The sequence below is a fragment of the Pecten maximus genome, chromosome 4 (genome assembly GCF_902652985.1).
Source record: "Pecten maximus chromosome 4, xPecMax1.1, whole genome shotgun sequence".
In the NCBI taxonomy this organism is placed as follows: Eukaryota; Metazoa; Mollusca; class Bivalvia; order Pectinida; family Pectinidae; genus Pecten; species Pecten maximus.
This window is the reverse complement of record NC_047018.1, coordinates 6,376,179-6,397,356: the sequence shown is the minus strand read 5'-3', so window position 1 is coordinate 6,397,356 and position 21,178 is coordinate 6,376,179. Positions and strand designations below refer to the sequence as shown.

The 21,178-nt window shown below is 36.2% G+C and overlaps 2 protein-coding genes across 2 annotated transcripts in view; one reads left to right on the top strand and one right to left on the bottom strand.

Annotated features, from left to right (window-relative positions):
* The window catches only part of LOC117325070 (glycogen debranching enzyme-like), a 36,391-nt gene extending 23,145 nt beyond the window's left edge, over positions 1–13,246 (bottom strand). The window contains exons 1-11 of the mRNA XM_033880994.1: positions 13,143–13,246; positions 6,287–6,422; positions 5,900–6,122; positions 4,796–5,366; positions 4,250–4,358; positions 3,990–4,107; positions 3,567–3,776; positions 3,024–3,163; positions 1,761–1,948; positions 1,386–1,509; positions 1,041–1,204 (exon numbers count right to left, since the gene is read on the bottom strand). Of these exons, the coding sequence (XP_033736885.1) occupies positions 1,041–1,204; positions 1,386–1,509; positions 1,761–1,948; positions 3,024–3,163; positions 3,567–3,776; positions 3,990–4,107; positions 4,250–4,358; positions 4,796–5,366; positions 5,900–6,122; positions 6,287–6,365 (1,926 nt within the window). The 5' untranslated portion in view covers positions 6,366–6,422; positions 13,143–13,246. The remainder of the gene's footprint in view (positions 1–1,040; positions 1,205–1,385; positions 1,510–1,760; positions 1,949–3,023; positions 3,164–3,566; positions 3,777–3,989; positions 4,108–4,249; positions 4,359–4,795; positions 5,367–5,899; positions 6,123–6,286; positions 6,423–13,142) is intronic.
* A 188-nt stretch (positions 13,247–13,434) lies between these two features.
* Positions 13,435–19,033, top strand: LOC117325069 (coiled-coil domain-containing protein 130 homolog). Its single transcript, XM_033880993.1, has 7 exons — positions 13,435–13,593; positions 15,640–15,773; positions 16,601–16,775; positions 17,237–17,321; positions 17,846–18,018; positions 18,110–18,248; positions 18,419–19,033. The coding sequence occupies exons 1-7, from the start codon at positions 13,591–13,593 to the stop codon at positions 18,982–18,984; spliced, it is 1,275 nt and encodes a 424-aa protein (XP_033736884.1). The 5' UTR covers positions 13,435–13,590; the 3' UTR covers positions 18,985–19,033.
* The last annotated feature ends 2,145 nt before the right edge of the window (positions 19,034–21,178 follow it).

The window sequence follows — 21,178 nt, the reverse complement described above, 5'->3', positions numbered from 1 at the left end:
AGATTTATAACAATGATCACTACAAATGGATAAGCACTGAGCAAATATTTTCACCACCTGTCTATAAAATTGAACTGTATTTAAAATACTAAATAATTTCTGCCATAATTTTGTCCCCATTTTGAATTCATTAAACCTGATTTATGCTATACACATTCAAGGTAACATTGATCATAGAGAGTCCAAGGAACTAACACACATATCAGGAGAAAATCAGTATCTACATTACATTTAAATCAGGAGAAAATCAGTGTCTACATTACATTTAAATCAGGAGAAAATCAGTGTCTACATTACATTTAAATCAGGAGAAAATCAGTGTCTACATTACATTTAAATCTGCATGGAGAAAATCAGTATCTACATTACATTTAAATCTCGAGAAAATCAGTATCTACATTACATTTAAATCTGCATGGAGAAAATCAGTGTCTACATTACATTTAAATCTGCATGGAGAAAATCATATGCATGGAGAAAATCAGTATCTACATTACATTTAAATCTGCATGGAGAAAAACAGTGTCTACATTACATTTAAATCAGGAGAAAATCAGTGTCTACATTACATTTAAATCCAGAAAAAATCAGTGTCTACATTACATTTAAATCCAGAAAAAATCATTATCTACATTATGATTTAAATGGAGAGAAAATCAGTATCTACATTACATTTAAATGGAGAGAAAATTGGTATCTACATTACATTTAAATCAGGAGAAAATCATTATCTACATTACATTTAAATGGAGAGAAAATCAGTATCTACATTACATTTAAATGGAGAGAAAATCAGTATCTACATTACATTTAAATGGAGAGAAAATTGGTATCTACATTACATTTAAATGGGGAAAAAATCAGTGTCTACATTACAATGGGGAGAAAATCAGTTTCTACATTACATTCAAATTCAGAAAAAATCATTCTCAATTACATTCAATGTACCTGGAAATTAACATTATATATTATTATTAATTTAAAAAAAATGTAACCTAAGGAAATTGTTTTGAATAAAGGTATATTTGTTGCCCACTAACCTGAACAGGTCCTTGGTTGTCATGTGTTTGGTCAAAGAAGAGGGCGTGTGCCACAGTTGGTATCATTGGACGTACCCTGGGCTGTATGAAAGAGCCAACAGCTTGACCTCCATACCTGTATACCAGTTCTCCCAATTTTCGGCCAGTTCTGGCACTCAGAGCCTCTACAAACAGATAAAGCTGCAGCAATTATTATTTCTTGTGTGTGTGCACACAATTATAGAAAATTAGAAAATATATTCATAATGTACAAAACTTTACACTTTTATAATGTTTTTGTGAAAAAAAGTAAAGAGCTAAAAATGAATATTATATCAAACTGGTATGTCTGTGTGTCATGTCTACCTCTAATGAGAGAGTTGATTCCCAGCTTGTTAAGGAAGTAGTTATCCAGGCCCTCATTGCCAGTAAACAGTTCAGCTACCACATACAAGTCAGGCCGGATCTTCCTGGCAGCATCAAGCATGTACTGTGATAAATATAAGAACCACTGTTACCTGGTTGGGCATAATTTATAATACATGTTTGTATCCTTCAAGGAGAAAAGTCATTATTTCTACTGCATGAAATAAGTCAAAACTAACTTCATTTTCTACTAACACATGATGCTATGTAGTGTGCTTACTATTTGATGAACTACATTTATATAAATTACAATTTGAAATGCAAAATATTTTCAGAACAAAGCATTTGTTAATCAAAATAAGACCATATATGTACCTCAGCTACATGAAGTGGTGTGCTATGACAGTTGTCCAGTCGGACACCATGGAATATCTTCACAGTCCTCTCAGTGTAATTCTTCATGTACTGCCACAAGTATGGGCAATCAGACTCCTTCTTTCCATATCGCAGTTTAGCACTGTCACCCCAGGCGACCAACTCTCTCCGTAGGTAAATGTTAGAGCCTGTGGGACAGTACCAGTACATGTATAAAACTGTCAGAACCACCAAAAGCTTACTGCCTACACAGAAAGTTTTAGTTCATAACTAATTTCCCGCTTTACTTAAAGCACAAAACTCATGTTAAAAATCACTGCAGCTGATAGGCCATTGCACAATCCTTATCAATTGAATTCAGTGTTAAGTACCAAATAACTCACCTAAGAGTATCTAATCATCTTGTAAAGTACAGAGTAATTGACCTCGATTTTCCATTACGTACAGAGTACTAGAGATATGTTGTAGAACAGATAACTGAAAGTAGCATGCTTTTATATGTACAGTGGAACACAGACATGCAGGTTACATTAAATTTGTATTCAGCATTTTTAGGAAGAAAATAAAATCTTTCTTGAATGCAAATATATGACATAAATTTCACATTTTCAGATGTGTACAAATATAAAATAAATATGTATTACATATTGTCTTTATCTAACCTTTTTGTAACTCCCAATGGTTCCCTGCATTAAAAATACATTAGGTATCTATTGAAAATTTACAAGCAAATCAGGTTTAAATACACTGCCACAAAGCAACAGATTCCTGAATTTAAGATATCTACTCATTTTACATCATCTTACCATACCTGTTACTAATTGCAGTGGCATCATTCCATCAATTAACATCTAACAGACTACTGGGGTAATCTAGTTTTAAACATCAAAATCTGTCTATTCCTAAAATATATATACATTTCATATATGTATGGGTTTTATTTTTACTAGTGCTTCTTGTTCAATCTTCAATTGTTAGGATGTGGTTATTCAACTGTATTTCACTTGTCTGTCTTTTGTACAACCTTTTGAATTAATTGTTAATATTTTTCTGTATTTGTATAAAGTCTAGATGGGTTAGTTCTTAGAAAGGAAACAAAATAGTTACAAAACATAGTCCTTTGGTCTGAACCAAGTTTGGTCTGGCCTAAGTGGAAGATTTCCTAGATTCAACTTTTCTTGGAAGATTTCCCAGATTCAACATTTCTTAGTAAAATCTATAAGTAATACAAAAAAACCTCCTATAGAGTGTTTTCATGGTTACCTGGCTCAGCAAAGTTCCTCAGAGGGTCATCACCCATAACCCAGCCATTGGAAGCCATTATAAGCTTGGCAGCATCTGTATCTATCCTTGCCTCCTCCTCCTCCAGTGATGCAGTGTAGGAATGCGGCTGGATAAAATAACTGCAAATGAATATAAGAATATTAACTTTTACATTCAACAATCATGCCACAAAATAAGGTGTTTTCTTTGTATAATTCCAAATAGGGCATTTTAAAACCTTGCACTTTTAACTTTTGAGAACAATCTAGTACCAGTAATTTATTGACAAAAATACACCCATTGCTATCCTGAATTGTGTTATGGTGAAAATGAACTGATTGTGAAACTAACAATTTGTTGACTACATTATACTGTAATACAAAAGCTATGCTGATTTTATAACACTTGTCCAACAATAGCTATTTTGGTTTTATTACACTTGTCCAAGAAACGAGAATATGTGATTTTATTAAATTTCACTAGAGCAGGATGAGCAGATTTGTTTAATATCCATTACACACACTATCACCTGTTGAAACTTACTTGTGCATCATTGGTTCCTTCTCTGTCACTGTTCCCAGCTTAGGTCCATCATCAGCTAGAAATCTCCACTTTGTATTGGCTATGAAGTTGTTTACTATGGTTTGGGTATGGTCTTCCATTTCTTTCATCTTTTCACCATTTAGTTCGTGTAATTTCTTTTCAAGAGCAGCACAGCAAGAGTTCATTCTCTCATTTTCACTGACGTCATACCTGAAATGATGGGTTTTCAGTAATCCATATTCTAAATTCAGCACCAACTTTGGAAGGGACTTGTTGTTATTTTGAGATATTAAAATAATTGTTTTATATATGATTTATTATTGACAATACAAACCATGCATGTACCAGACAATGCATGCAGAAAACTGTAGGTTAGACTGACTGGTCTACACTGATTTGTTGTTTAAACAATGATTAACAAACCTGCCAGTGTGGTAAAGTCTTAGGGCTGTGTTCATATCAACAGTAGAACCAAGTCGATGGAACTCAGGATCCTGGATAATCTCCAGTTTAGGCTTACAAGTCACCACCTCCTTTCCTTCTACACAGAGAAAGAAAGTGCATCTTTTACACTTTCAATTGAAGAATTAAAAAAAAATTTTTTTTTAATTATTCCTTAGATTTTCATTATAATTTTGCAAGTAACTTAAAAACACATATGGTACTGAAAAGTGTCAACTTACCTTCCATAGCTTTCCTAAATTTGTTTAGGTAACCTTCCACATCCACTGTATAGAACTCATGTAATTTGTGAGGGGGGATAACCTCAGTCATCAACACATGTCGCACAGCCTGTAATAGACTTTCAAGTTTAAATATGTGATTCTGAATACCACCTGTAAAATGGTATACCTCTCAATATCAGTGACTGTACAGTTCATATGAGTCTCACTGTAACAATCATAATCGTAATATAAAACCTACACACTCAAGGTGTTTGTTTCCATAGTATAGCAATATGAGATGTTCATTTATTATCATATATTGCATTCTATGTAGTCATTGTCTATATTATATTGGTCATTCTATAACAATTCTTTATATTACAAGGAGACACAATTTAATCAACCCATTTTTTAAAAAAAATATAAGAGCATCCTGGGTACTATTGAGCTTTAATATCCTATTGGTAATGAGTTACCAACAGAATATGAATTATTATCTTCGCAGATCTAGAATACACTTAAGAACTTTTCTGTTACTAGGCAGAGAAAGCCATGGACACTTACCTCTAAGTGGTAATGCTCAGAAATCTTGGCTGGCACACCTTTGCCCTCCCATTTGCCCTTTGCTACATCATTGCTAAAGTGACACAGGACCCTGTCTACCAGGTAAGCTGGCTTGAGGTGAGGTGAATTTACCAGATTGTAAGCACACTCTGGGTGTTCCTGCAGCCACTTAGAGTCATTTGCTGAGTGGTTCAGTACAAGGTCAGTCAAAGAAAACACCTTCCATTCCTTCCACATTTTGTTGACCAGCTTCTCCAGGTCATTAAACGTGTACTTGATACTGCCAGGGCTGTACATAGGACTGAACACCTGTTGGTTACGGATGGAGTATGCAGAGTTAGACTGACCTAGCTCCTGTATGGGGGTGAAGTGTATCATGTTATATCCAGTTTCCTTGGCAACTCGGAGTCTGCTCTCCCACTCATTGAAAGGTCCGAGACATTTTGAGAGGACTGTCTGGCACTGTATACAGTCGAGCGTAATTTCATTGTCAATATCATCATCATCATCAAAGGTAAGTGTAGGATCTACGAGGAAGTAGCCTTTCCCACTGGGCTTGTCTGGAGATGAGCTGTATATACAAACATTTGACAAGATTAGTGATGCCTACATTAAGCACAGAACCACAAAAACAACTACAACCTGTACTACTTTCTTTAACCTTGAATCAGCAAGTCTAGTGGAATTAAAACATGCATCTGTCATAAGTTCAATTAAAGCAGTTTAAATTCAAGTAAAGAGGTCAGTTACCAGTAATATGTCATCCTGACAGATAACACAGTATAAATAAACAGCCTTTGTTTTTTGCTGAGGAAGTGGGACAAGGAATTGAAAACATTGATTTTTAAGCTTTGTCACTGTGTGTCATTTCACTTTGTTGTTTGAGTAGGCCCACTGAGTATATTAATTTGTTATTTTTTGTATCATTTTCCTGTAAACTCATGATCATGAAGGATACCCTGGTGCATCATTAAATAATCATTTCAACATGAATATCAACAGAGAATTTTCGAGAAAGCTACTGAAATATGGAAAAACAATTAATGTATATTGTGGTTTCACGGGGACAATAGGGGAAAAGAACATTCTTATGAAAGACAATACCTTTCATCAACAGTGAAGTAGTAGTTGAAGGAACCTGCCATATGGATATTGACCTCTGTGTAAACATCATGTCTGTCAATCCGTGAGCCAGAGGGCGACCGCCATTTCAACTCATAGTATACCTCTCTATCATAGGGGACATCCTTGGAAGGAGGATGGTTACAGAACACACGTACAGGGCTGGCATGGAGGGATGGACCCATCACAAACCTCAGCACCCATCCTACAACAATAGACTTTTAACTTAAATCTATATTGTTCTAGTTTTAAAACAAATAATATGCAACAATAAGAGAGATCATTAACTTAAAAAGGATTATTCAATCCCTGCAATATTTGTTTTAAGTAATGTTCTTAATAATACCGGTAATCTCGTGAAGGACTTACCTTTTTCCAACCTAAATAGAGTGCGGGACAAGTCCTCTCCTCCATTTAAAGTGAGCACTCTAACCTGCTGGATAGGCATATCTGTATCACCAACAAAGATCCACACAAAGGTCTAGTACCTCGGGAATACCTCCCACTAAAAAGTAAAACAAATAGTATAATAACACTTGTTCACCAATTGAGTATTTTTTTATAGCTTATATAACTTACAGATCTATCCCAGTCATCTTACATATATATTTCATAATGCTTACAATGCTATGGACTTTTGCCATATAGCTTGAATAACTACAGCACTGTATGCAATATACACATCAAGTCCAAACCTGGTGTAGGAAGGAACCTAGGAAGTGATTTGCACCAGTATTCAATTCAGTAACATATATCATATACATATAATGTATATAAACATCAATATAAAAACACTTAACCTAGATTTACAAATATGTCTCTAGGTATGTTATATCAAGCTCCGATCCTATCATGTAAACACCTGACCATGACTGGGTACACCTCTTAACACTTGACATCAAATGAGTTTTAATAGAGTTAATACTTTATATATATATCTTCACACTCGCACACAACATATATAAGTGGCACAGACATATAAGTGAATATCAGGCAATGTTAGGTTACACAGGGAGAAAAGGGGTCATGGTGTGTATCATATTTCTAAAGTGTAGTGTTAATCATGATGTCACTTATAACAGTAAAATATTATATCAGGCCATGTTAGGTTAAAAAGGGAGAAATTAAAGAAGCTTTCATGTGTAACATACATCCAAAAGAAGGGTTAACGATCATAAAATGTTAATCTTCGCACTGACACAGTGTGATAAGTACCACATGCATGATCAAGGTTTGTAATGCATGTTGTTTTTTTCTAAATAATTAAGGTCCAAATCAAATGAAATGGTGTTGTATTTGTATAGTTTGAACATAGTTTATGCTGTGGGGTCGTTTTTACATTTTATGCTTTAAAAGCTTCAACACAAATTCTGCATACATGTATTTGTATGTCCATATATCCATGCCATGTTACCTTATTATCAAGGTAGGAAAAGAGGGAAACGCATGTATTTTATTTCCAAAAGGAGGATATTGCATGTCTAAATAAAATCTCACTATATATATCTTTAAATAAGAAGCCCATGGGTCTTATATGTCACCTGAGTTCTGATGCATATTGAAAAATGACTTACATACTTTTAAACTAAGATTTAACATATTTTTGAGCCCTGGGACTTTAAAAGAAGGCCAAGATAATTCATTAGAACAATCTTGGTAGTCATCCCAGCAAGCTACTATGCCAATATGGTCAGACTGGTCCCAAGGAGGAAATTGTTCAAGATCTTATTGATATAAAGCTCACACCATACCATATTTTATCAAAATCCATTCATATTTATATTATTTATCCAAGCTATGCTCAAGGTCGAATTGTAATAAAACTGCAGGGCATATAATCTCTATGAGGTACAAAGAATCAGTCAAACTAATCTGAGACATCAATGATATAAGCTAGGCACCATACCAAATTTCATAAAAATCTGCTCATAAAGACTACTCTTGAAAGTGATTGTGTACACAATGTCCAAAGGCAATAAAACTACAAAGGGCCATGACTCTGTAAGTTACAGTTGAATTCACCTTTCGACCTCATTTGAGATCATATGTGACCTTGAATGAAGGTCAAGTTCATTCATTTGAACAAATTTGGTAGCCCTTCATCCCAGCATGCATCATGCCTAATATCAAGTCCCTGGGATTATTGGTTATTGAGAAGAAATTCTTTGAAGATTTTAGCCTATTTGACCCCCGTGACCTTGAAAGTAGGTCAAGGTCATCCATTTCAACACACTTGGTAGCCCTTCACCCTACCATACTACAGACCCAATATCAACTCCCTGGCACTCATTGTTATTGAGAAGAAGTCGTTTAAACATTTCAGCCTATTTGACCCATGCGACCTTGAAAGTAGGTCAAAGTCATCCATTTGAACACACTTGGTAGTGCTTTATCCAAGCATGCTACAGGCCCAATATCAGTACCCTGAGACTTCTGGTTATTGAGAAAAAGTTGTTTGAATGAAAAGTTTACGCACAACGGTGGACGAAGCATGATGCCTATAGGTCATCCTGACCCTTCAGACAAGTGCAAAATTTCATTTTACAGTAAGATTTTTTTTAAAAAGCATTTTATTTTTCAAAAATATTAAATGAGCTTAGTATAAGACACTTATTTACAAATCAGTGTTGACAGGTATTATAAACACGGTTATTACTGCGGGGGTTACAATATGCATTATATCATGTCTATCGCTTAATGATTATTCTAGACATTCCTCTTAAACCTATGCATATGCCAGTCAGCTTACACTTATTAAGGATTTCCATTTTGGATGGAAATCCATATTGATTTTGTTTGTTATATTTTGGTACCTGATAGAGAACTTCGAGCTGATGATTACACTTACATTTTGGTGATCATAAGTTCAAAGGTCAAGGTCACATATCTATAAACAGAACTTTTTAAAACGTTTTTATAATGACCATAACTTCATACACATTTGTTTGATTCCAAGCACGCGCAGTGTGTCATATAGATTAATCATTATGGTTGAGGCTAACCTTCTACATGACATGTTTTAATGTGTCAAGGTCAATGCCTAGCATTGGGATAAAGAGTAGGTAAAAAATAAAAGAATTTGAAATTATTAAATTCAAATTCCTTTTTCACTGTATCTTAATAGGCCTGAACAATACCTACACATTATATTTCTAATTATTCCCCTACACGAACTTGATTTGTGAGAGTTATCTCCCTTCAAACAGTAACCTTTATATGAACAGTGAACTGTGAAAAGCCAGCTAGGGCAATCCTCCCTCTTCGCACCTGACTTAATTACTACTTATTTCATTGTGATAGGAACGGATGTATTTGCTTTCCAAAGTCAAAAGATGGAACCTTTCACTCTCATGTAAATGAAGTACATATTCCAAAGGTTAAATCCTCAGGAAAATATACATAAACTTAAGACGTCCATTTTCTTTAGGGACTTGGTTCAAGTGAAACACCACCTCATTGGCCGATATTTATTCTTTACCCATCAATATTCAAAATTATCCAAAACTAACACTTAAAATATTTTTGCTTCCAAAACATATAGACTTGATAATTAGCACATCTATAGCATCAATGGCTGGCTACAAAAGGTATGCAAATTGTTTACCTTGACCTTCGAAGTTCAAGGTCAATGACACAGTTCAAAATCAAATAACAGGTTAGAGAAGCGTAAAGGAGAGAAAACAAAGAGAAAACGTAGGTTAAACATATAAAAGCGTCTGTCAAAATGACTACATGTCTACGATCATTTTCTGGATGGAAATCCTGTGTTTTGATCTTGATCAAATCTAGTTAATTATAAGAATTATTATGGTATATGAATTTCCATCCAACTTTATATGCTCAACCACTTAAGAAGCCATTTCATCATTACTCTCCATATACTAGTCTCAGATTTTAGACCAATCACAAATTGAGCAATGCCTGTATTCCTTAATTACTTCATTGGTAACTTATCTATGACATCATAATCATATTACCTCATACATCATGTAAGCTGTGCCCTGATGAGGGACTAACATTGAAACATGTTGGCAACCAGCTATCTAGAAGAAAGTAGAATATACGAGAACCCTGGCTTCAGGAGTTGCTCTTCTTAATTTATTTCTTTATCATGTTTTTTAAGAGGGCTCTGTATCCACTATCTCTCCAATTTGAGATTTTTCAATCTCTCCAACTAGAGATTTTTCAATATGTTAATATGCCTGTGAGTTACATTCAAGGATTACTTGTATATAATAACAAAATGTGAACACATATCAGGGTTAACTTATCATATCTCTGGGTATGCTCTTATATCAAATACTTATGCAGACGCAGACACCATGTCCTGAATCATCATTCTTTTTCTTGATCTACACAAGGATGTAAAATAAAGCTTATAGAGGGATAAGATACTCTTTTAGTCAGTTAGAGACTTTTATGTTGTGTGCACCTTTGTATTCTTGCACCAAGCAGTATAGGTATCAAGTGCCACAATCCATCAGTTTTACTTTGATAGTTATTCAATGCAAACATTGTGGTCAATAAGTTAAATTGGCTATATATTTGATGCAAAATTTGAATAACTTGTTTTAAAAATTTGTTCAGTTAATTTAACAGATTCAAAAAAGGAAAAGACAGGAGAAGGGTTTTTGGATAAAAAAAGGTTGACATAACTGTGTTATCCACCAAAATTCAAACATTACATTGAATCGATGTTATACTCTCATTAGTGCCATTGACCCATATCTGTGGACGACAAAAGTATAACACTATTGCGAACAGTATCAATAGTACATTATCCAATACAAATAAACCGCAGCTTCAGAGAGTAAAATGGTTCCTGATCACTGGACAGTTCGTTTAAAGTAGGCAGGGCTTCAAGGACACTGACTTGATGTACACGTGTGTCAAGCAGTGTACAGGGGTTCCATATGTAGAGAGAATTCAAACTTAAATTACGATATCCATGTGATTGAATGCAAAATAAAGCGATTGTGTATACCCGTCATTGTTAGATACTAGGAAGCTTCTTTCAGGTCAGAAAAAACAATAACATACTGTTGCTCATTCGAAACAAGTTAGACCAAGATGACGAACCTTCCTGACTACAACCTTGCTTCGGCTTGAATAATTTAAGTACGGTATGCATGCGCGACAATCTTTATGTAAATAACACATACCAGGGCAGGCCTAGCGGGCCCCAGCTAGTTTATTAGGATTTGTGCCAATGGATGTGATCATTAACTGAAATAACATATTAACACATGATAACCCTGGCCATGAGGTAAACCAAGTCATCTTCATTTAAACGACACCAATGCTAATAAATATCGTAAATTTAGTTGCAACACTACTAGTACTAATGATCGACCTGATCATGACGGTACACAAATATGTCGGGTTAGCTACATTTCAATCAGCAATCTGAATTCGATCGGCTGAACGACAAACAGGACATGCTGTCGATATAACTGTTCCTCTGGATATTTCAAATCCCTATTTCTGTCATAATTTTGATCAATATGGACATGCATGAATACTAAACCATGTGCTGAATTTGTTTTATTTTTCGATGTGGTCAACATGCGGATTACTGGTTGCATCAGTACATTCAATACAATCAACACTCGTTCATCAGGTAGTGATGTACTTTTGTCATCCACAGATATAGGGTTCAATGGCAGTAAAAACTTACCACTACCAGCAGAGTCTAAGAAATGGATATTACTCATAGTGGTAGGTTTTTTTGTATGTTTTATTGAAGAAAAGAAGTAAAATACATATTTGTACTTTCCAAAATTGGGAAAATACCACTTAAATTTTGAAAAAGAACAGCATTCATTGCCTATGGGAAACAACCCCACCAATTTTAAATCCCCACCCCATAAGGATGCTACCTGGCAAATTTGAGCTTTATTCATTGCTTAGTTTAAGAGAAGTTAACCAAATTGATTCCCTTTGGCCTTCAGGTTCCCGGGGGTCAGTCCACCATTTGAACAATTTTGAATCCCCATTCCATAAGGGTGCTACCAGAAATATATGAGCGATATCCATTGTATGCTTACTGAGAAGTTGTTTATATCAAATAAACCAAATTGACCCCTTTTGGCTCCCTGAGAGGTCAGCCCCACCATTTGTACAATTTTGAATCCCTACCCCATAGTGATGCTACCAGACAAATATGAGTGATATTGATTGTATAGTTACAGAGAAGAAGTCATTAATATCAATACATATAACCAAATTTAACCCTTCTGGCCCCATTTCTTAGGCCCCTGGGGAGCCAACCTCACGGTGAGTCACCAATTGTACAATTTTGAATGCCAACCACCTAGAGATGCTTCCAGTCAAATTTTGTTCAATTCCGATCAGCGGTTATGAAGAAGAGGACAGGACTTTGTGAAGAAGGGCCTAGTAGTGTAAAAATAGCGAGTATAATGTCGCTTCACTAGCTTAGACAGACATGAATTTCCCTTTAGCATACAGTACAGTATAACTATTGCTAGGATGTGTAATAGGAGAGGAAAAATGCACGGCCAGACTGAAGTTTGAACCTTGGACCTCCGAACACTAGCCGGATGCTCTACCAATTGAGCTCCCTGGTCGCAGACAATCGACCCAGTCAAGTTCCTCTATATTCCTTCCTTCTTCAACAAAGTCTTCGACCATGAAGACACATGCAAGACCCTATACCACCTCCTTGGGTATTTAGTTGGGGGTCATATGTAATAGGAGAGGAATACCTGGTTGCCGACGATCGACCCAGTCAAGTTCCGATACCGAATGTTTGCCTTCCAGAGCGAGTGGTCGCTAACAGTTAGGCCTAGTTCAAAACAAGGCAAGCCACTAATGAGCTACACAACCACCTCCTCGGAAACATTGTCACATGACTCTAGACCTGGCATGGACCGTTTTCGTTTTGCGGTCCAAACGGTTCGACCAGTTGGACCGGTGGCGGTGTTTTAACGTTTATGAAAGAAAGACAGACCTGCTAGTTTTATATTGATTTCAGGCAAGCCTTGACAAAGACTTCGAAGGCCTGTATTAACATTTGCAGGTCCGTCAAGATATATATTTTTAAAAAGTATTACATTTAAAAACTGACGAACCGGTTTGTCCGCATAAACGAACAGGCCTCTGCAGTGGCTGTGGCCAGGTGACTGATGAATCCAGAATGGCACCATAAAAGTAGCAAAATATGAGATATAAAAAAAACACAAGCTTTCCAAAATTTGAAAGTTACCTGCACAATTCCCAGAGGATTTTCCCCAGAGTGTCCTTGTCATCAGTTTGTGCCAGTTGCAAGATCTCAAAATTGAAGGAACCGGGCACTTCGTAACCTTTCAAGGTCAACTTCTGAAATACGAAAATAACAGTGACCTTGAGTTTATAAAATGCACTTATTGATATTTGACTTAATATTTACAAAGGAATTTAAACGTTTTCTTAATCTTTTTACAACTGTAACAATATCTCTTTGGCATAACTGTCTGACATGAGATAAAAACAAAGAAAATAAAAGCTAGCTCCGTACTAAAGTTTACAACCTGAAGAACCTCAACGTTCCGCAACGTTGAATGTGGGCAAGGGGAATTCATGGAGTTACGGCTTAGGGATAGTGCTTACGTTTCCTAGTGCTTAGGACTACAGTAAAGACCAGAAGTTTGAAGCCTAAACAGTAAACAGACGATATGGTATGTTATTATCAACTGACATTACCCGGTAATACCGTAAATCATTATATTAGATTTTCCAAATGCCAAGCATTGTCTTCTTCTATGGGATTCACCATGACCATATCCAATCCCTTAGATTATATGCCCTTGCATGTTTCATTCGTTTGAACAGAGACTAATAACGGAATGTAAAAGTTAATAATTATATTGATGCCAATAGGTGATGTCAATTAATGACTGATCATGGTATTGGCAAAAAACGTTTGTATGATAATTTATCTCAATGTTGACTAGTCGATGAATGTTTGGTCTGAATGGCGATACACGTGCACAGTATGTCTAATTGTTAACTTACAATTCTTGGTCATTTGAACAAAAGTAAGCCTGGCACTACCTCATAGATGAACACTAATACAATGATATTATTGTGTAAAAGTTCAAGGAGTAGTAGTGTGCAGCCAGCCGGGATCGAACCCACGACCCGACCCCCGGCTTACTGGTCCGCCGCTCTACCGACTGAGCTAAAGGGATATTCCCCCTAGCCAGAGTACAGTATCTACAATTAAAACCCGGTCTGCTACAATTGTAACTTAGGAAAAAAGTGTTTCACAAAATTTTTTAGATAAGCTCTCAGAATTCTATAGTTTCTGATCATGATGTATACCAATTATAAACACGGTCATTTAATCATTTTCAAATCATTTTACATTGAAATATCAGTTTTTAATGTTTCTGTAACTATCTCTTAACAAATATACCCAGCAAAACATTACTGTTATTTTTGTGGAGGGGTTCATCATTGATTACAAATTGTTTGGTTATTTCAATCTCAAATCTTACTAGTCACAAGTGTATATGTAAAGCACCTTAAATTAATACTTTACCTCTGTCAAGGACAATTTTTCTAAAAATTTGCATGTAATTTTTTTTTTGTTGGTCTGTTGGTTTATATTTACTTGAAAGATATTCAGGCCTTCGATGCGTAAAAAGATGATGTCTAAAATATACAGTATAACCTGTGTAAACGGGTACTGGGACCAGAAAATTGGCTGGTTTTCACAGGTATCCGGTTACTATGAATCGGTAATAATCAACGCCTGAGAAATCAGTTTTGACTTAATTTTAAAACAAAGAATATGTAACGTTACAGTTTTCAGTGTTTTGCAAACTTGTACATATCAGGTAATTAACAATTTATTAATTTGATTGTTTTATGTTAAACATGTAAATTACAGAAATTCATAGCTGTTATCGGTTGTTATGTATATATAAATAGATGCAGTGTTTTAATAATAGATAAATAAATCAGGAATGTAATTGTTTGTAGTATATTGGATTACTAGACGTTGATGTTCCTGAAGGGATTTAAGGTGTTCACTGCCCACATGTGCACAGTTACCTTTAAAATTACCTGTGTATTGCTGCACCTTCCAGAAGGACTAGGAATACTCATCAGTGGCAATAGTGCAGTAATCTTCAGTTTCATTTTAAAAACATTTTAAAATTCACTTTTGAAGTTTTATTACTGTATGCAAGCTATTTATGTGTCTCAGTGCAATCTATGAGTATAGAATGTAATGCACAAGGTCAAATGCAGTCACCCCACCAGGTTTCAGCCCATGGTAACGAGCATGTACATGGCAGATTTTATTACAAACAATATATACAATAACAAAAGTGTTACAGGAACATGATACAATGGGTGAGAATTTTAGTATACGGGTGACATTTTCAGCACACTACTTGCCTTCCTGTTATACAAGACATATAGAGTGTATAGTCTTAGGAGATGGAGAGCCTTTGTTGGTAGTTGGAGTTGGTGTTTAGGACAAATGCATTTGAAAAGGGGACGTGTAGTGTGGCAGGTTTTATCAAATTGTAAATAGTTTGCATATTGATACTGTCAACTTCTAGCTTCACACTTAGGGGAATTTCCTTTTATAGGGGAATTTCCTTTTATAGCATTTAGAAATGTAGAAGTGATGAAAAAAATTCTGAAGGATAAAGGACCCTTGAGAAGAAAATGTGTATTTTATTCATGTCTAAATTTTTTTTATACTATAGGCCGAGAGAAAATCAGTGAACAAATATTACCCACCAGATTGGGATCCAAGTAAAGGGTCTGTCAACAAGCACTTTGGCCAGCACCCACTGAGAGACAGGGCTCGCAAACTCAAACAGGGGATTCTTGTTATCAGGTAATAATACATGTCACTCAACATTTGTATATCAAAATTAAATACAATATGACCCATTGAGTATAATTTCCCAACCATAGGTTGGAGTATATAGCTTTCAATATCGACACTGGTTTAGAAAAGAACATGTGACATAAACACTGACTATAAGCAAGAACTTTATTTCTGACTGTTCTCAATCAAACATTCTTTTAAAACACATAATTTCTGTACCCATATATAGATTTCATTCCTATGTTTAAGTCCTGGGCTTTACCACAAGTGTGAATTTAATGACACTGGGTTTCCCTTGGGCAGGAGATAAACTTTACTATAGTTGAATTTCAATTGGAATTCATTTTGACTTGGTTAGAATTGTCAGTATGGGATTCCAGTTAGATGGTATGCACATGGGGCCCAAAAGGGAGAAATTGACTGAAATGTTTCAGAACTGAGGTGATCGTTAAGGCCCATGGACCTCCTGTTTAGTTGGACTATACAGTCTATACAGCTAAACACTCAAAGGAAGACAAAAAGTGGCATTTATAGCCAGGTGGCATATACCCTATATTGAAATACAATGTAGTTACATTGGATATAGGCGAAGGGAGACAATCCATATTCTCAACTATTTTTTTGTGTACAATATGAATGCATAATATTGTTACATTGGGGTATTGACAATGGGAGACAATCCATATCCTCAACTATTTGATATGGGAAGAACTTCATGTATTCCTTTTGCTAGTGAAATGAATTCTTGCATGCTTTCCCAGTTATTTTTATCCATGAAATAATGTTCACTGATCAGTGATTTTTTTCTTCAATATTTCAATGTATAACGATAGATTTGAGCTGCCCTACAACATCTGGTGTGGAGGTTGCAATAAGCCTGTTGCAATGGGAGTGAGATACAATGCTGAGAAGTCCAAAGTAGGGAACTACTACACAACACCCATCTACAAGTTTCGCATGAAGTGTCACTTGTGTGATAACCACTTTGAGATACAGACAGACCCGAAGGTAACCAAGAGGTTCACAAAGAGATTGACTGAATTTAGACTGAATGTGATGCTTCTAATCATAGGATACTAGTATGAAGAAATAAACATGTGTGTAGTCTCAAACTTTATTTAAGGTAAATTGTACATGTAGTATCCAATTGAAAATTTGTTACTTGGAACAAGAATTTCATTTTCATTATATAAAAAGAGTATATGGTTATTGCTTTTAATTGAGCTTCATAAATTATGTTGTAGACCTGAGTATATTCTTATTAATCTTTTTATCAAAATTAAACTTGTCTAAAGTTTTTTACTTGGTTACTTCACAAATATCTTAATCTTAATTTTAAATGTATAGCAATATGGAAAAATATAAAAATCATGCATCATATTTATTGTAGAGTACAAAAAGAATAATATATTAACAGATTAACATAATTCTATGTAGAAGACTGAAGAATTTATATTCCTTATTCCAAGAACCATGACTATGTGATCTTGAATGGAGCTCGTCGAAAGGAACAAAGATGGGATCCTAAAGACAATGAACAAATTGTACCTGAAGGTTGGTTTGATAATACTGTAAAGTAACCTTAATCCTTTAAGATTTGTAGAGAAATAAGGTTATAATCATATATGAGTTTATGCTTGTTTATGTGGGCACTGTAAATGCAACTGGATTGATTTAGCTACACATGCAATTGGCTGGTTGCAAACACATTCTCTAAGATGTCATGTATGGATGTGTTACTACACATTACTGGTATGCAATATGCCAAAATGACCTGTATTGTGTTGTAATAAATTTTACGAAGATTGATTTCAGTCCTTAGGTGACCTTTTGTGAACAGATAGTCCATCTCCTACCAAAAATATGTTGAGAATGAATTCTACATTGTTATAACATTCTCAGAGTTATAATGACATTACAATTGCCAATTTCAATTGTATATTTTGAATGTTAAGTCATCCTATATGCTAGTTGGTGTATTGCTCACAACGGAAAAAAACCTTATAACTGGGAAAAGTGTATACATGTACACAATTACTGAATATTTGCCAACTCAAGGTTTTACCTTCCACTTGCAGATAAGGCCACACAGAAGAAACTGGCGACAGATGCCATGTATAAACTGGAGCACGGGTCGGATGACAAGGATGCCGGTAAATCCCGGGTGATGAACCTAGGCCAGATAGAGGGCCAAAGGGACCAGTGGAAGGATGACTATATGATCAATAAACTGGCAAGGGAAAAATTCAGGGTATGTCACACCCATGATTTATTGGAGTTATCTCCCCTTAAGCTTATCCAGTATAGTTGAAAAATCACTTTCTTGATTTCTCACCCAACAGATGGAGAAAAAACATATCAAGGAAGTCCAGGCTGTAGATGACAGACTACTAGAAAAATCATCTCTAGATATTCCACTGGTCAAGGAGGACGAAGAAGATGTACGATTGGCTGGTCTGCTCAAGTACACTGCCACAGAATGTAAGTTGTTAGGCATCACAGTATACAATCTGCCTGTAGGTGTATGTACACTGTATGAAAGAAATATGATGTGACTAAATGTCATTAAATGATAAAAACATTTAAATGAAATCCTGCCAGTATGTATTTCATTCTCAGACATTCATAAATGCACTATTTTTCAATTTCAGCATTTGATGAAAAGCAGCTACAGAAAAGGAAAGAGATAGAACAGAAACCAATATTCCAAGGCATGTCTATGACAAAGGAATCAAAACCATCAACTAGTAAAGACAAAAAACTGGAAGTAATTAAACAAAAGTTTGCTGGCAAAATAGGTGTAAATAAAACCAATATCTTTGATTCTCCTTCAGTCTTGTCCAAAACAGAAAAGCAGAATTTGAAACTGTCATTAGGAGTCCGCAAAAGATTGTCAACAAATAAACAGGAAGGAGTTAATTCTGAAGGAAAGTCGGCAGCCTCACATGAAACACATCAGGATGCTAAACTAATGGACATGAGCAGTAAAGACACTTGTGGTGTTGACCAGAGTGGACAAAATAACTGTGATAATGACAAGGTTAAAGACTTAACTCATACTGACTGTATGATGACTGTGGACCAGTCTAGTGAGGATGATGGGTTTAACAATGGGAGTACCAGCTGTCCCGGTCTGGTTACAGCCAATACTGTAGGACTGGGACTTGTGTGTAGTTACAGTGATTCAGATAACACTAATGATTCCAGTGACACATAGTTATTATATGTTACAAGAAGCCCATACAATAAATTGTCTTCTAAAGCCACATTGATTTATTTGTGATCTCCTTGCAATGAAGCAGTGAGAGGGTATAGGGATAGGCTCGGGTGTACATGTAACAGAGCGCATGATTAATTAAAATAAATCACTGCCTCCGCTAGGGATCGAACCCGGAACCTTTGGCTTACTAGTCTTATGCTCAACCGATCGAGCTAAAGAGAAGTTCTCTCTAGGCGAGTGGTTGCGGCTAGTATTTACCAGTGCTACATACATACATGTGCATACGTAACCAAACGATGTCCTCACTCTTAACAGCTTCATTAAAGATCCATTTGTTGTGAAACTTCCTACACTTACAACTAATGCCAGCTGGCCCACACTATCACGTGCCAACCAATGCCAGATGGCCCACACAATCACCTGACAACCAATGCCAGATGGCCCACACAATCACGTGCCAACCAATGCCAGCTGGCCAACACACAATCACGTGCCAACCAATACCAGCTGGCCCACACAATCACCTGCCAACTAATGCCAGCTGGCCCACACAATCACGTGCCAACCAATGCCAGATGGCCCACACAATCACCTGACAACCAATGCCAGATGGCCCACACAATCACGTGCCAACCAATGCCAGATGGCCCACACAATCACCTGACAACCAATGCCAGATGGCCCACACAATCACCTGACAACCAATGCCAGACGGCCCACACAATCACCTGACAACCAATGCCAGATGGCCCACACAATCACCTGACAACCAATGCCAGATGGCCCACACAATGACATTCTATCACACCCCGAAAAAGGTTTTGTCTGAACCTAAAGTTACAGAAAGTCCAGAGTAGTCAAGTCCCAAAAATTATCAATTATCTCCCTTCCTAATTCACCCCTCATCGCACTGCATGTTTTGGTTGGTGGCGTCAGCACCACATCTGCGTACACATCAAAGCAGGCAAAGCTACGCAACTGATAACCATGTAAATGACCCGTGGCCAACATGTAAACTTAGAATCTGTCAATAGCCCTTCGGAAACAAAATCTCGCGCATGTGATATTACTGATACAAATAGGCCTGCTATAATTTTGGTAAATTCTAAATTATATATTATACCCAATTCGTCCCTTTGTCAAAAATGGCTTAAAGATGAGATACAATATGACATACTTGTAAATTATAATATGACATAATGCTGGTAAATTGTAATATGACATCATACTGGTAAATTATAATATGACGTAATGCTGGTAAATTATAATATGACGTAATGCTGGTAAATTATAATATGACATCATACTGGTGAAATATAATATAATTACTAATGTTCAGCAATGGCAGCCATGTCAATCTTTGTAGTATGTCATGCTGGTACATCCAAGCCTTTCCCGGGAGTCTTGTGTGGTCACTATCCCCCTCTTCACATTTGTCTAAGTTGAGTGTGCATCTTTCCCTCAAAGTAGTTAATTATCATGTTCCGTGTGTCCTGAGACGCGATTATGCTCTAGGGGCTACCTCAACCCGCTTGTGTTGGACAGATCCATAGGTGTTGGCAAGGTCGAGCCGAACTACCGCTAGTTTCTCTTCTTGGCTTCTCTGATCAGTTCATTTGGCTAATGCCAGTTAAACCCGGTGAAGCCTCTTTTCTTAAGTGAGGTATCAGAGTAGCTGTTCTCCTTCATGTAGGATGCCACCCGCTCAATGAGAAAAAAATCTTTTCCTCGATGCCCAGCAATGAGATGGTCCTTACTGGTCCACAGTATTCGAGTCTTTCTCTTTTGGAGTAAAGATTCCTTCTGCTCTGTTCCGGCAGGTTAGTATGACCCCTCTTTTCCACACTGTATAGATAGATCTCCACGATCCCCTTAGCAGTCTTGGGCATTTTCTGTAGACTTCGTATGGAATTCCGCTTGGGCCTGGTTCTGATCATGTTATGGCCTTCCTGACAACGTCCTGAATGTCTTTCCAACTTGGAAGCTTGTTATCCATTGGTGTGGTTGGTGCACCTACCTTCTCAAACCTTGGCGAATCTCCCATAGGTTATGCTGATTTGTTGTTAGTGTTCGTTCACTTCCTCTTTGAATCATTCAAGGTGGCATGTCTTTCTCATATTAAGATGTTTTATTCACTGGAACGGATCTTTTACAAAGTTAGTTCTTTGTTCTCTCCTTCTTTCCCATCCTG